Raw genomic sequence first — 12,299 nt, 5'->3', positions numbered from 1 at the left:
TGGAACCCCATCCTAACTAGGAGGTTCAGCCCCGGCCCGAACGGTGTGGGATTTCATTGCTGTGACTTTTAAAAAAAAATTGCTACTGTTGTGTTGTGAGAATAATCAGCTGTGAATTAAAACAGTTTCGTGTTTGGTAAATAATATTTTTTAAAGATAAACTTTCAATTAAAGCTGTTTTTTATTTATTTATCAAACACAATAAAATCTAAAATTTTAAACAAAAAGCTGATTTTTTTAAAAGCGAAGCAATCTCAAACGATGCCTAAGTCTATAAAATCTACGATAATATTTTAGAGTAAAGAATGGCGCCGTTCCTTTCTTACGTCAAATAAAATAAAGAAAGGCAGTAGACTAACACGAATCCTTAGTTTTTCAGAAGCTCTCTTCTCTCTCTCTCCGTCTTCGACTTAGCTGTTTCCCAATTTACAGGTACTTCTTCTTCTTCTAGGGTTTTTTAACCTCCCACCTTCATTATCTCCTTCCCATTCTTCTCAGTATTTCGATTTTCCACCAAGCTTTTTATTCCGTTTCGTTTAAGAATGCAAAGAAACAATCCCAGGTCAAACCGGAGATGTAAATTCGAGCTCTAATCTTTCACCACATGCTCTCATAACTGTAAAAAGACCCCGAATTTAGAAAAACCCAATTTCAATTTCAACGAAATCTTCAATCTTGTTCTATGTTCCTTCTTCTCATGGTTCTCTGCTCAGTCTGTGATTGAGTTTGTGTTGTGGTTTCAGGAACAGAATTGATCAATGGGAGAGACGGGGAAGCGGTATCGTTCGCAGAGGGACCGAGATTACGATGGCGGGAACAAGAACCAGAAGAGGCGGATGAATGACAGAGAAGATAGGGGCGGTGGCGACGAGGTTGTTGTGTACAGGATTCTATGCCCTGTTGGGGTCATTGGAAGCGTGATTGGGAAGAGTGGGAAAGTGATCAATTCGATTAGACAGGATAGTAGAGCTAAGGTGAAGGTTGTGGATCCATTTCCGGGTGCGAAAGATAGGGTCATAACTATTTATAGCTATGTTAGGGATAAGGAGGAGGTTGATGTTGATGATGAGTTCAGTAGTGATAGGGAGCCCTTGTGTGCTGCACAGGATGCTCTATTTAAAGTGCATTCTGCTATTTCGAATGCGCTGGCTGCTGCTGGAGATTCTGATAAGAGAAGGAGGGATAAGGAAGAGTGTCAGATTCTTGTCCCGGCTAGCCAGTGTGCTAATGTGATAGGGAAGGCCGGGTCGACCATAAAGAAACTGAGGAGCAGGACGAGGACGAATATTAAGGTCACTGCAAAAGATGCCTCTGAACCAACACATTCATGTGCAATGGACTTTGACAACTTTGTTATGGTTAGTATTTGTTTTTGACTTGCAAAATCATGCATGTTTTAGTTGTGCTTTTGTTTTTTAATTACAAAATCAAGCATGTTTTTGTTGTGCTGTTGCTTTTGATCACCAAAACTTGACTTTTGCAACTTTGGTCCTGCTCTTTCAACTTCTTTAGTATTGCTTTCTGGCGCATATTTGTTGCTACTTACCTTTGATACATTCCTCTCTATGGATATTGCAGCAAATTGATTTCAATATTGTTAGCTAAAGTAGGCGTGTTTCAATCGATATTATTTGTACAGTAATTGTTCATGCCTGTCATAGTTTTCTCAAGAGCTTTCTGTTTCCTCTTACTGAACTTTCTCAGAAACATTACTGTGTTTAAGTGATAGTTTCTTCCATGACAGATAAATGGAGAATCAGAAGCAGTGAAAAAAGCATTATTTGCAGTTTCTGCAATCATATACAAGTTTCCTGCACGAGAACAGATTCCTCTTGATACAACAGTACCGGAAGCCCCTCCCAGCATAATAATTCCATCGGATATGCCGATTTATCAACCGGGTGGATTATATAACCCTGCAGATCCTATTATTCCTTCTAGATCCCTACCTCCACTCCTAAATGCTACACATGTACAGGATCTTCAGGGTTATGCGGATACAGGGAATGCATGGCCCATATATTCATCTGCTCTTCCTTTAGTTTCTGGTTTCAGTGTGGCATTGCGATCTGAGGAGTTAGTTGTGAGATTACTATGCCCTTCTGACAAGATTGGTCGTGTCATTGGAAAGGGTGGGGGTACCATTAAAAGCATAAGGCAGACTAGTGGTGCTCGAGTTGAGGTTGATGATACCAAGGATGACCGTGATGAGTGCATAATCACTGTTACTGCAACAGAGGTATTGGCCATACATATCCGCTCTATTTTAGTATAATTTACAGATTATAACAACACTAGGAGACACTGAATATTTCTATTTGCCAAAAATTCTAATATTTTTACTTGAGAAATTTTACCACCCATGCATCTCATATAGTATTTGGTGAACAATTTGATTTGAGGCTTGGGTCTAGACATCTAGTATGTGTGGTTCTGGAGTTTGGGAAAAAAAGGGGAAGCATTTTAACTTGATTTGAGGAAATTATTGAATCTGGAGAGAGCTCGGTAAATTAGAGTATTGTTTTGGATAATTTCTTTCCCCAATGCATGATATTGGTTACTGAGTTGTATGTTACCTTAACTTGTATCATAATTCTGGATTAGAATGTTGATCATGTTGGTTGGGTTTACTGTTTGGCAGTCACCGGATGATATGAAGTCCATGGCAGTTGAAGCTGTTCTATTGTTGCAAGGGAAGATAAATGATGAAGATGTTGACAATGTTTCTATACGGCTTCTTGTTCCGTCTAAAGTTATTGGTTGTATTATTGGAAAAAATGGTTCAATTATAAATGAAATACGGAAGAGAACAAAAGCTGACATCCGTATTTCTAAAGCTGATAAGCCTAAATGTGCTGACGCTAATGATGAACTTGTTGAGGTTTGTTTAAGTTAATTAGTTTAAGCTTTGTGTTTCACTATATTGCCTGTTGGTCATCTGTTCATTATCGTTTCTCATTTAGGTGGCAGGAGATCTCAGTAGTTTGAGAGATGCACTTATTCAGATTGTTCTAAGGCTCCGAGACGATGTCTTGAAAGATAGAGATGGTGGTCATAACCCTGCTGTTGGTGCGGAGTCGGTATACCCGGGTAGCACTGGTCTTCCTTTGCCATCTGTGCTGCCTTCAGTTCCCCAGGTTGCTCCCTTAGGTTATGATCAGAGGGCTGAAAGTGCAAGTGGCTTGGGGATGCTTTCTTCTAGTGGCCTGTTTGGATATGGATCTCTGCCGGTATGCCAATTTCACTAAATTAACCTGTTTCTGTTTCTCATATCATCACATTTAGTAGAGTAAATTAACTTCCAGACACACGTCACTCCAAGTCTTATCCTATATCTCGCAATCTTTTACCTCTGTCCATTGACAGCTGGCAGAACTTCACAGCGAGTTCCCTCCACAAACATCTTCTATGAGTAGAGACCCAACCTCCAACCCATAAGAAATGGCCCATCTCTCCCAATTCCCATTTTACCTCTACAATCCTACTCCTATTCTATTTCCACATCTCACCACTAACCCTTTTCTTTATTCATGCCATCAACATCACCAGGACCTCTTACAACACTCCTTCCAAAGGCAGATACACCTTCCATGACCACTTTAACCTTGAACATCCCTCCTGGTCAGACCTAGAAGGTTTCCCACCCTCTGGAAATATTGTTACAACCCCTCCCCAAAACCCCTGCTGTCCCACATTTTTGGTTCCAAGAAGCTTACCCACGAACTATGCAATAAAGTCGTCGTCTTATCCACTTTGGTCATTTTATGAGATTCATTTAAATCCGAAGTAAGTTTCGAAGTCTTTATTTATGTCACTGATGGTACTCGTTTTATTTCTCTTTTAGATGGGGGAAGATGGCTACGGATCAGTGTCTTCATATTCATCCAAGCTATATGGAGGGTAAGTGTATCAAGTTTATAATATCTGGTTTTGAAGTGTGTCTCTCTTGTTTCTTTTCTGTCAGTCATATGCTGCTCTTCTACGCAGATTGCCACCCCCTTCAACACTTGAGATGCTCATTCCTGCTAATGCAGCGGGTAAGGTGATTGGCAAAGGAGGGGCAAATATAGCTAACATTCGGAAGGTAGATATACTATGTTTATTTCACGTCTGGAGAGGTGTCAACGTGGAAAATCAAGCTTGTTTCTGGCTATACATGTTGAACAATTTGCATGGTTGAATAGTGTTCTCATGCATACTTATTTTTCTCCAGATATCAGGAGCAATGATAGAGATTTCCGAGTCCAAATCTTCACGGGGTGATCGTATTGCTCATATATCTGGCACAGTTGAACAGAAGCGGACAGCAGAGAACTTGATCCAGGCATTTATAATGGCCATCTAAGTTTTTGGGTGCAACTGGCCAGTTTAAAGGTGAATAGTAAGAATCTTGGAATTTTCTATCATGTTTCCCATCCTTAGACCTTTAGGTTTGGTTCTGGAGAAGGCTTCTTTTCTGAACTTATCCAACGTGGTTCTTTCTGTTCTCCCACTAAAGTGGGTATTGAGACTGCTAGAGGATTCACCGCAGGGTTCATGCCTTCCATCGCCGCCAAATCTATTCTTAATCTACAATGTTAGGTTCTTTCTTTCCAGTCATATCGCTTCAGCTGTCTTATCTTTCACTAAGATAGAGTTCATCTTATTTTCAGTATTGTCACACTCTATAACTTTATGTTCATGCCGGAAACTTATTCAATGATGACCATAATTGTCAATCTTATAATGAATGTATGTTATTTCCCTGGCCATCCAACTCTTGCTCTTAGCTTCTTGCTAGAAGCATCTTCTCAATCAACAGTGCAAGTGAAATGCAGTTGGTAATTCCATGTTCTCCTCGATTTACATGCATATTGAGCTTAAGCGGTGAGGAATTACTCTCTTCAATTAGATAATCTACAGAAAATCTTTTGCGTCTTTATTCCCTACCTTCTGTGTTCATCTTGGGCGTGTGAAACATCATTGCAAAACCAACTCTTTGAATCTCTATTTATTAAATCCTAGATGATCTCTTGGCTCATATCTGCCATCCTTAACCACAACATTCCTTAACATTGATTAGTCTGCCCTGCACTTCGAGGAGAATTTCGTATAGTGACATCATGGAAATGCTCCTTAATACTCATTTCTTTGGCGAGGTTGGATAAAACTTCTTATTCACAACTATATCTTTCAATCTTGTGGCTTTGTTTCGTCTTCCAGATGGGAGGACTTTGAGTAGCTGTAGGATTTTGTATTTGCCATCTTTACTCAATCCATGAATTAGCCACTATGGTGTTCCAGAACAGCTTAGTTTCTGGTTTATCACTGCAACTAAGCTTGATACTCAATATTACTGATATTGAATATTGAGAGATCAGAACATCAATGATATCAGAACCTTCATTTGATCAACTTAAGATCAAACTGCTTGAATATTTCCGATCTTGTTCTGGTTGTCTGCTTGCTTATCATCTTGTTGTCTGCAAAATCTTATTGCAGTTAACAGTGATTCTTCCGTAGAAGCAACATCTGCTGCAATCATGACCAAATCATTATGGGAGGCTAGTATCAATTGCTTCCCTTTTAGATACGTGGCATAGGAATGTAGATCTGTAGATAGGTTCTTTTACATTAGAGGATGCATCAAGAAAGACCACTTGAAACCATTGTCTTTCCCTTCAAATTGATTGTGATGACAAAATCATATGGGGTATTTAGATTCTTTTACAACTGCGTTATAGCAATTAAATGATAGATCAAAACACCTCTTGAAATTCTTTCTTTCCTTCATATCAATCACAAGGAACTGGGTGTGAGTTTGTTATGATCATAGCTAAAAGCTCATAGAGGTGTGTGCTGAATCTTTTCTAGGGTTTACTTCAGCTTCATTTCCGTTCTAGATTTTGTCATGTCTCTTGTCAGACTTGCTCTGCGTGCGTGGTACTATTGTCAAGAGTTTAATATATTCCTGTGAAGTCTAGATTTTTGTCAGGTACATTTCAAGTAGTGTATGTGTGGGTTTCAAGAAAACTAGTTGAGAAGGTGTTTCCCTGCTTGTGGGGGGTTATGTTATGTCTGTGGTATACAGTTGTTGTGGCCGCATTTTACTGGCTATTGATTGCTTGGTACCAAAATTGATATGTGATGCTTTGACACTGGAACCATCGCAAGGTTTGTATTCTTTCATTTGGGAACAGGAAGTGGAGAAGGATATGGGGTTTTGGAAGGGTATGCAAAAATGTGTTAATCACTGAGCAACGTACATTGTCTGTATTGTAAACAATTTTGCAAGTTCTTTACTTAATCAGAGGTCTAGAAAGCATATATAACAACTTGACCTTTGCTTGTTTGAGAATTGATGCTTGATTATGAAATATAGATTGAAGATGATGATGATGTATGGAAATGATGTGTTCTTTTTCTTTTTTTCCTTTCTTTCTTTCCTTCCTTCACAGCAAAGATAAAGCTGGTTTTTTTTTTTTTTTTTTTTTTCCAATCGAGCATGTTTGCAATGATGTATTGAATAAGGTCTTTCACTGAAAACCCTTGGTAGTAGCAGATTTCTAATTACAAGGGCAAATGTCGTCACCCAATTTTGGTGAGAAATAGGTTAAGATTAGGCCAGGTTTGGTTGTAAGAAAAGGCTTCCGTGCAGTAGAGCATAATCTGGGACCTTAATCTGCTCATTGCTTCATCCCTCGTGTGAAATCAAAGTTCTGGCTACTGTTATGATTTTAACCTCACAGATCGAAATACATTGATTACTTTCACTCTGTTGATGACTAAGTAAAGCTAGCACAAACATGAAACATCTATTACAAAATGACGCTGAGTGCAAACTGAACGATCAATAATATCCAGCATCTTTCCTATTTCACTGATTTCAAACCAGAAAGAAGATGACATTATGGATTCATACGTGTATCCAACTTATTAGATGTGTTAAACAAAATTGATATGAAGCCAATTAACAAATGGCATTTCACTCACCCAAGTTAATCTTGAATGACATGTGACGTGGGAACCATGATCTCTTTTTGGATAATGGTGTTTCACTTCGTCGTATAACGACAATTGTACTATTACCCATCATCGTGTTTCAGTCTGACAAGTCACAAACCAAACACATTTGCTCTCTTCAAAGTTCAAACCTCATAACACAAAATTGGAACAAAAGAAAGTTGAAATCTTTGTCATCATCCGTCAATGGCGAGCAGCAGGAGAGCTTTGCAGAGTGTGTTGGGCTTCAACAGAGTGATCTGGACTGGACGGAGGAGCTTCGGGGCTGTTCCTCAAGGCAGTGCCTATTCATCTTCTCAGACCCTCATCAACTCTGAATATGAACACAGTGCCCACAAGTCTGTTTTCTCTCTTAACTTTCTCTGTAATTCTTGGGTTTTTTCGTTAAAGAATTGCACTTTATTGCTGCCATTTGATTCTTGATCATGTTCTGCAATCTGGGTTTGGCTTGTTCTCATTTGATTGCTGCTTTGTGGGTTCTAAATGAACGTAAACGGGGTCACTGTACGTGAATTTTTGTATTTGCCTAATGGTTTTGTTCGTCTATCGTATTGTTTTGAGTTCAGTATGAGTGAATTTCTGGCGTTCTTGATGTTTTTGTTCAAATTTTTACTTGTCGGGTGTCATTAATTGTGAGAATTATGGAAGAAACTGAAGAAATGAGGATACTAGTATGTGATTCTTGTCAGTGTCATGAGCTTTTGCCTTGATGGTTTACATGAGCTAATTTCTTTGGTTCAGGTAATTTATAGTGTGCAAGTGATAAGGTTTTAAGAAAATTTGCTGGTACAATTTGCAGTTACCACCCGATTCCAATTGTATTCTCTCAAGCGAAGGGATCATGCATATGGGATCCCGAGGGAAACAGATATCTGGACTTTCTTGCAGCTTACTCTGCTGTTAATCAGGTATAAAAAGTAAGTGATGTGGTACAACAATGGTTCACGGAAGCATGTTCACACACAGACACATGCACACAGAAACACGTAGATAGATATGCACTCTGAACCAGATGACATTGATTATTGTCGTTCCAAAAGCACATCAATGCTATACCATTTTTGGATTCCAAGGTTCACCTATCCAATTATCAATGAGGCAGTGGCTTTTTTCTTTTAAAACTGAGCAGCAAAGATTCGTGTTCATATCAGAAACCTTTTTTTTTTTTTTCAAAACCAGATAAAGTGTGGTTAATGGTCCTCTTTTTACTTAATTTATTCACTGCACGGCACATGTTTCTCCATTATGTGACCAATAGCTTCCTGCTATAGGGTCATTGTCATCCAAAGATCATGAAGGCATTACAAGAACAGGCAGAAAGGCTCACTCTTAGTTCCCGAGCTTTCTATAATGATAGATTTCCAGTATTTGCTGAGTATCTAACAAGCATGTTTGATTATGATATGGTGCTGCCTATGAACACTGGTGCGGAAGCTGTAGAAACAGCTTTAAAGTTGGCAAGGAAATGGGGTTATGAGAAGAAAAAAATTCCAAAAGATGAGGTAGGAGGTAGAACTTATGGAGACATATTCTCTTTTTTGACATAGATCTTATTTATTTTGGGTTCCTTAAGTTGGTTGACGACTAGAGTAGTTCTGGTTTTCTACACTCATTGATTATCTAAGCACAGACTATATTTGGAAAAAAGGGAGATTGAGATATATAAGTCATGAATCTAGACGATAAAAAGTGAACAACCCTAATCACCACACAAAATATAGTAAGTATCAAATTGCTTAATTTTGGGTACTAATTCTCACCCAAAAACAAATTAGTCCCTGATATGTGACTGGCTTACAATCACAGTTGGTATGCACTTTTTATCCTCCAACACATCTCATTGTGTTGCTAACTCAAAATTGTGTTACTAACTTAACTGAGCTATATACAGGCTATTATTGTCTCATGTTGTGGCTGCTTCCATGGTCGTACATTGGCAGTCATTTCTATGAGCTGTGACAATGAGGCAACCCGAGGTTTTTGGCCCTTAGTGCCAGGACATCTTAAAGTTGATTTTGGTGATGCAGTTGGCCTTGAAAAAATCTTTAAAGGTTTGCATGCAATGACTTTAAATCATCGTATAGTTCGCAAGTTTATTTGTTTTCTTTTTTCAATATTTATTGTATTGCCTTAACCCTATCAGATTTCTGTATTAAATTGAACTGATTAATTTATCTGCTAATGAGTGCAGAGAATGGAGATCGAATTGCTGGATTTCTTTTTGAACCCATTCAAGGAGAGGCTGGGGTATGTTTTTGTAGAATAAAATATTTGATTAATTTTGTGTTATATTTGTTCCAACCCATAAAACTGAAAACATGACTGAACTGTTCCTTTTTATATATATTAATTTTAAATAATTATTCCAATCTTGCATAAGTTCTTCTGAAAAAAATGGTCTTCTTTGTTCACAGGTTATAATTCCTCCAGATGGTTATTTGAAATCTGTCAGAGATCTATGCACAAAATATAACATTTTGATGATTGATGATGAAATACAATCTGGTTTAGCACGGTCAGGGAGAATGCTGGCTTGTGATTGGGAAGAAGTTCGCCCAGATGTAGTGGTAGGTTTTTTTGTAGTACCAAACTATTTCCAAACTCCTGAATATAAACATAATTCTTGTTCTGGTGATTTGTTCTAGATTTGTACTTACCTAGTTCTGAACCAAATTTAGTCTCTATCTAAAATTTTGGCAATGCATTGTCAAATTGCAAAAGTATTTCACAAATATTGTTGACATGCACCCTAGAAATCTTGTCTAAACCCTAGTAATGCTTCTATGATTTATTTGCATCATATTTCTAAGTATGTGGTCTAATTTATTTCCAAAAAAAAAAAAAAAAACATCAGAGCTAATTTATTCTGCTACCAGCTCATCGCTTTCATGTACTGCAGTTTTTCTCTAAACTATGAGCCAAATGCATTCTAGATGTCAGAGTAAGTTAACAATTATGGGATGTTATTCAGATTCTAGGAAAAGCATTGGGTGGTGGTGTGATACCTGTAAGTGCGGTGCTTGCAGACAAAGACATTATGCTCTGTATCCGACCTGGAGAGCACGGAAGGTTTGCTGCTATAACTGCTTTTATAGATTATTCATACTTAACCATCCCATCATATTGTGCATATTGATTTCTTTAGATATTTTTCGACTTTTAAGACACTTTTACTGAACTGAGATATAACCTATACAGTTCCATCATTTAGTGTTCATCGTTTACTCTTTAGATATATTTCTACTAGTATTTCTGTTCAAAAAAATATCGGCAAGAATTTTCCCGGTGTTTGTGTCCAGAAGATGGTAGGACTGGAATTGCTGCTTGGCTGTGGCCAACTGGCCACAGGGTTCAAATGAGAGTAAAAGTTTCTGGACAAACCTGACTTGGATATACTTGTTTGACTATTGCTACTCTTCTTTCCTTCTAATATTTCTGAATCCATTTTCAGTCCTCCTGCTATGTGCTTGGCCTGTTTCTTGGTCTAATGTATAATAGAGCTTAGGTGTATTTGTATTTTGCAGTACCTTTGGTGGTAATCCGTTGGCCAGTGCTGTTTCTATTGCCTCACTAGATGTAATAAGAGATGAGAGACTTGCTGAAAGGTAGCAAATCTGTCCCCCGGTGTTCTGTTATTAAGTTATTGATTTTTGGCCATTGATATTGTTCGATATTTAAGAGTCTAAAGACAGAACTAACTTATGCTCAACTGTTCTATAGATCTGCCCAAATGGGAGAAGAGCTGAGGAATCAGCTAAACAAGATTCAGCAGAAGTACCCAAACTACATTAAGGAAGTTCGAGGAAGAGGTTTGTTCAATGCTGTGGAGCTCAATAGCAAAAACTTGTCCCCTGTTTCTGCTTATGATATCTGTCTAAAGTTGAAGGAGAGAGGAGTTCTTGCCAAGCCAACTCATGATACTATTATCAGATTGACTCCTCCACTCTCCATAAGGTAAATACATATGTTGATGATCAATCAATTAATGTTTTAATGATATCCTCCTTCTGCCAGATGTTTGAGGTCAATATGGCCTGTTGAAACAAGTGTAAAATATGAACCTAGAATATCAAAGTTAAAAGATCAAATTAGGGGGCCGGAAGTCATTGTGCATTTTAGTTATATATCCCTGAAGAAATCATTAGTTTGATCTAACAGATGTTGCAAGTCTGCACGCCCCATAACGAATAGGAATTGGAATGCAAAGGAAGGCTTTGAACGAGTTGAAATCTAATTTAGTGGGGAGTGTAGACTAGTATACTAAATACTTCATGGTAGGAGTGTCACTACTAGTATACTAATTACTTCATGGTAGGAGTGTGGTATAAAAGTAATTCTACCATTTCTTTCTTTGGCCAAAATTAATTCTACCATTTAATGATTGAGTAATTCGTCTGTGATTCTAGCTTGCTTAAAATAAGTCTCTAGTTCCAATTCCTATTCGTTATGGGGCGTGCAGACTTGCCTATTCGTTAATTCTACCACTTCCCTAGAGCTTAAAGTTATGTTACTCCTTAAAAATTATCTGTAGTTCATTTTCTGATGCTACTCCTGGAATGATTTTCTCTAATGAGACATCCTTATATTCTACCAACCAAATACAAAACTTTCAGTTCTTTAATTCATCAAATTAATGTTATGAGAGCTCTATAATTTGGCTGCTGCTAATTTTCAAATGATACGAGTTAATATAAACCACTTGTTTACCTGCAATAATATAAATGTGTCAGGTTATTTATTAGGTTATAATACTATGACCTGAATTTCAGTTTGGAAGAGCTCGAAGAAGGATCAAAGGCAATCTCAGATGTTCTGGAACATGATCTACCTAAGATGCAGAAGGAAAAACCAGAAAACATCTCTTCAACTGCTTCCAACATATGTGACCGTTGTGGACGAAACTTGTACTGACTCTTCTAACGGCAATCTCTGAAAACATCTCTTTGACTGTTCCTAACATATGTGACCATTATGGACAATACAAGTACGATTCTTCTCACAACAATCTTGAATCCTCTGTTCTTGTGAATCATTTTATCAATAAATTGGTATTGTCCCAATTGTCACCTTACTGTCGTTGGTAATCTGAATTCATCTTGATTTCAATCACCAAACAGTTTCTGGATGAAGGAAAAATTATAAAAGAAACATAATAGGTTAGTTGTCATGTACACTAGTAAAGCTTCTGATTTCATTTCCTAAATCCGGTTCAGTTTTAGAATGCATAACAAACCATAATTTTGATGTTCAGATGCAGACACTGCTACTTCTTTCCAGCTCTACAGTGTTATTCTTAC

General features: G+C 37.8%; 2 protein-coding genes across 6 annotated transcripts; both read left to right on the top strand.

Annotated features, from left to right (window-relative positions):
* Nucleotides 1–289: 289 nt before the first annotated feature.
* LOC133729235 (KH domain-containing protein At4g18375-like) lies at nucleotides 290–6,403 on the top strand. 3 transcript variants are annotated; one of them, XM_062156729.1, is made up of 9 exons: nucleotides 290–432; nucleotides 744–1,358; nucleotides 1,745–2,239; nucleotides 2,642–2,881; nucleotides 2,964–3,230; nucleotides 3,845–3,900; nucleotides 3,988–4,084; nucleotides 4,214–4,374; nucleotides 5,482–6,403. In XM_062156729.1, the coding sequence occupies exons 2-8, from the start codon at nucleotides 759–761 to the stop codon at nucleotides 4,343–4,345; spliced, it is 1,887 nt and encodes a 628-aa protein (XP_062012713.1). In that variant the 5' UTR covers nucleotides 290–432; nucleotides 744–758; the 3' UTR covers nucleotides 4,346–4,374; nucleotides 5,482–6,403. The 3 variants fall into 3 exon arrangements, with proteins under 3 accessions (XP_062012713.1, XP_062012711.1, XP_062012712.1); XM_062156727.1 differs by lacking the exon at nucleotides 5,482–6,403 and having other exon boundaries at nucleotides 4,214–4,743; XM_062156728.1 differs by lacking the exons at nucleotides 290–432; nucleotides 5,482–6,403 and adding an exon at nucleotides 471–576 and having other exon boundaries at nucleotides 4,214–4,743.
* Nucleotides 6,404–7,032: 629 nt separating this feature from the next.
* On the top strand, nucleotides 7,033–12,068 carry LOC133729236 (ornithine aminotransferase, mitochondrial). Of its 3 annotated transcripts, XM_062156730.1 has the most exons (10): nucleotides 7,040–7,340; nucleotides 7,802–7,910; nucleotides 8,274–8,504; nucleotides 8,894–9,053; nucleotides 9,194–9,249; nucleotides 9,417–9,569; nucleotides 9,974–10,071; nucleotides 10,527–10,607; nucleotides 10,723–10,956; nucleotides 11,772–12,068. In XM_062156730.1, exons 1-10 carry the CDS (start codon nucleotides 7,189–7,191, stop codon nucleotides 11,911–11,913), a joined length of 1,416 nt encoding a protein of 471 aa, XP_062012714.1. In that variant the 5' UTR covers nucleotides 7,040–7,188; the 3' UTR covers nucleotides 11,914–12,068. The 3 variants fall into 3 exon arrangements, with proteins under 3 accessions (XP_062012715.1, XP_062012714.1, XP_062012716.1); XM_062156731.1 differs by lacking the exon at nucleotides 8,274–8,504 and having other exon boundaries at nucleotides 7,033–7,340; XM_062156732.1 differs by lacking the exon at nucleotides 7,040–7,340 and having other exon boundaries at nucleotides 7,802–7,919.
* The last annotated feature ends 231 nt before the right edge of the window (nucleotides 12,069–12,299 follow it).

Source organism: Rosa rugosa, chromosome 2 (assembly GCF_958449725.1).
Source record: "Rosa rugosa chromosome 2, drRosRugo1.1, whole genome shotgun sequence".
NCBI lineage: Eukaryota > Viridiplantae > Streptophyta > Magnoliopsida > Rosales > Rosaceae > Rosa > Rosa rugosa.
Note: the sequence above shows the minus strand (reverse complement) of the source record. Positions and strands in the feature narration are given on the sequence as shown.

Bases quoted from the DNA above. Each gene is read 5' to 3' on its own strand.
- LOC133729235 (XM_062156729.1), top strand. From the start codon at position 759: ATGGGAGAGACGGGGAAGCGGTATCGTTCGCAGAGGGACCGAGATTAC. The intron at 1,359-1,744 runs GTTAGTATTTGT...CTTCCATGACAG, and splicing joins ACTTTGACAACTTTGTTATG to ATAAATGGAGAATCAGAAGC. The intron at 2,240-2,641 runs GTATTGGCCATA...ACTGTTTGGCAG, and splicing joins TCACTGTTACTGCAACAGAG to TCACCGGATGATATGAAGTC.
- LOC133729236 (XM_062156730.1), top strand. From the start codon at position 7,189: ATGGCGAGCAGCAGGAGAGCTTTGCAGAGTGTGTTGGGCTTCAACAGA. The intron at 7,341-7,801 runs GTCTGTTTTCTC...TACAATTTGCAG, and splicing joins TATGAACACAGTGCCCACAA to TTACCACCCGATTCCAATTG. The intron at 8,505-8,893 runs GTAGGAGGTAGA...AGCTATATACAG, and splicing joins AAAAAATTCCAAAAGATGAG to GCTATTATTGTCTCATGTTG.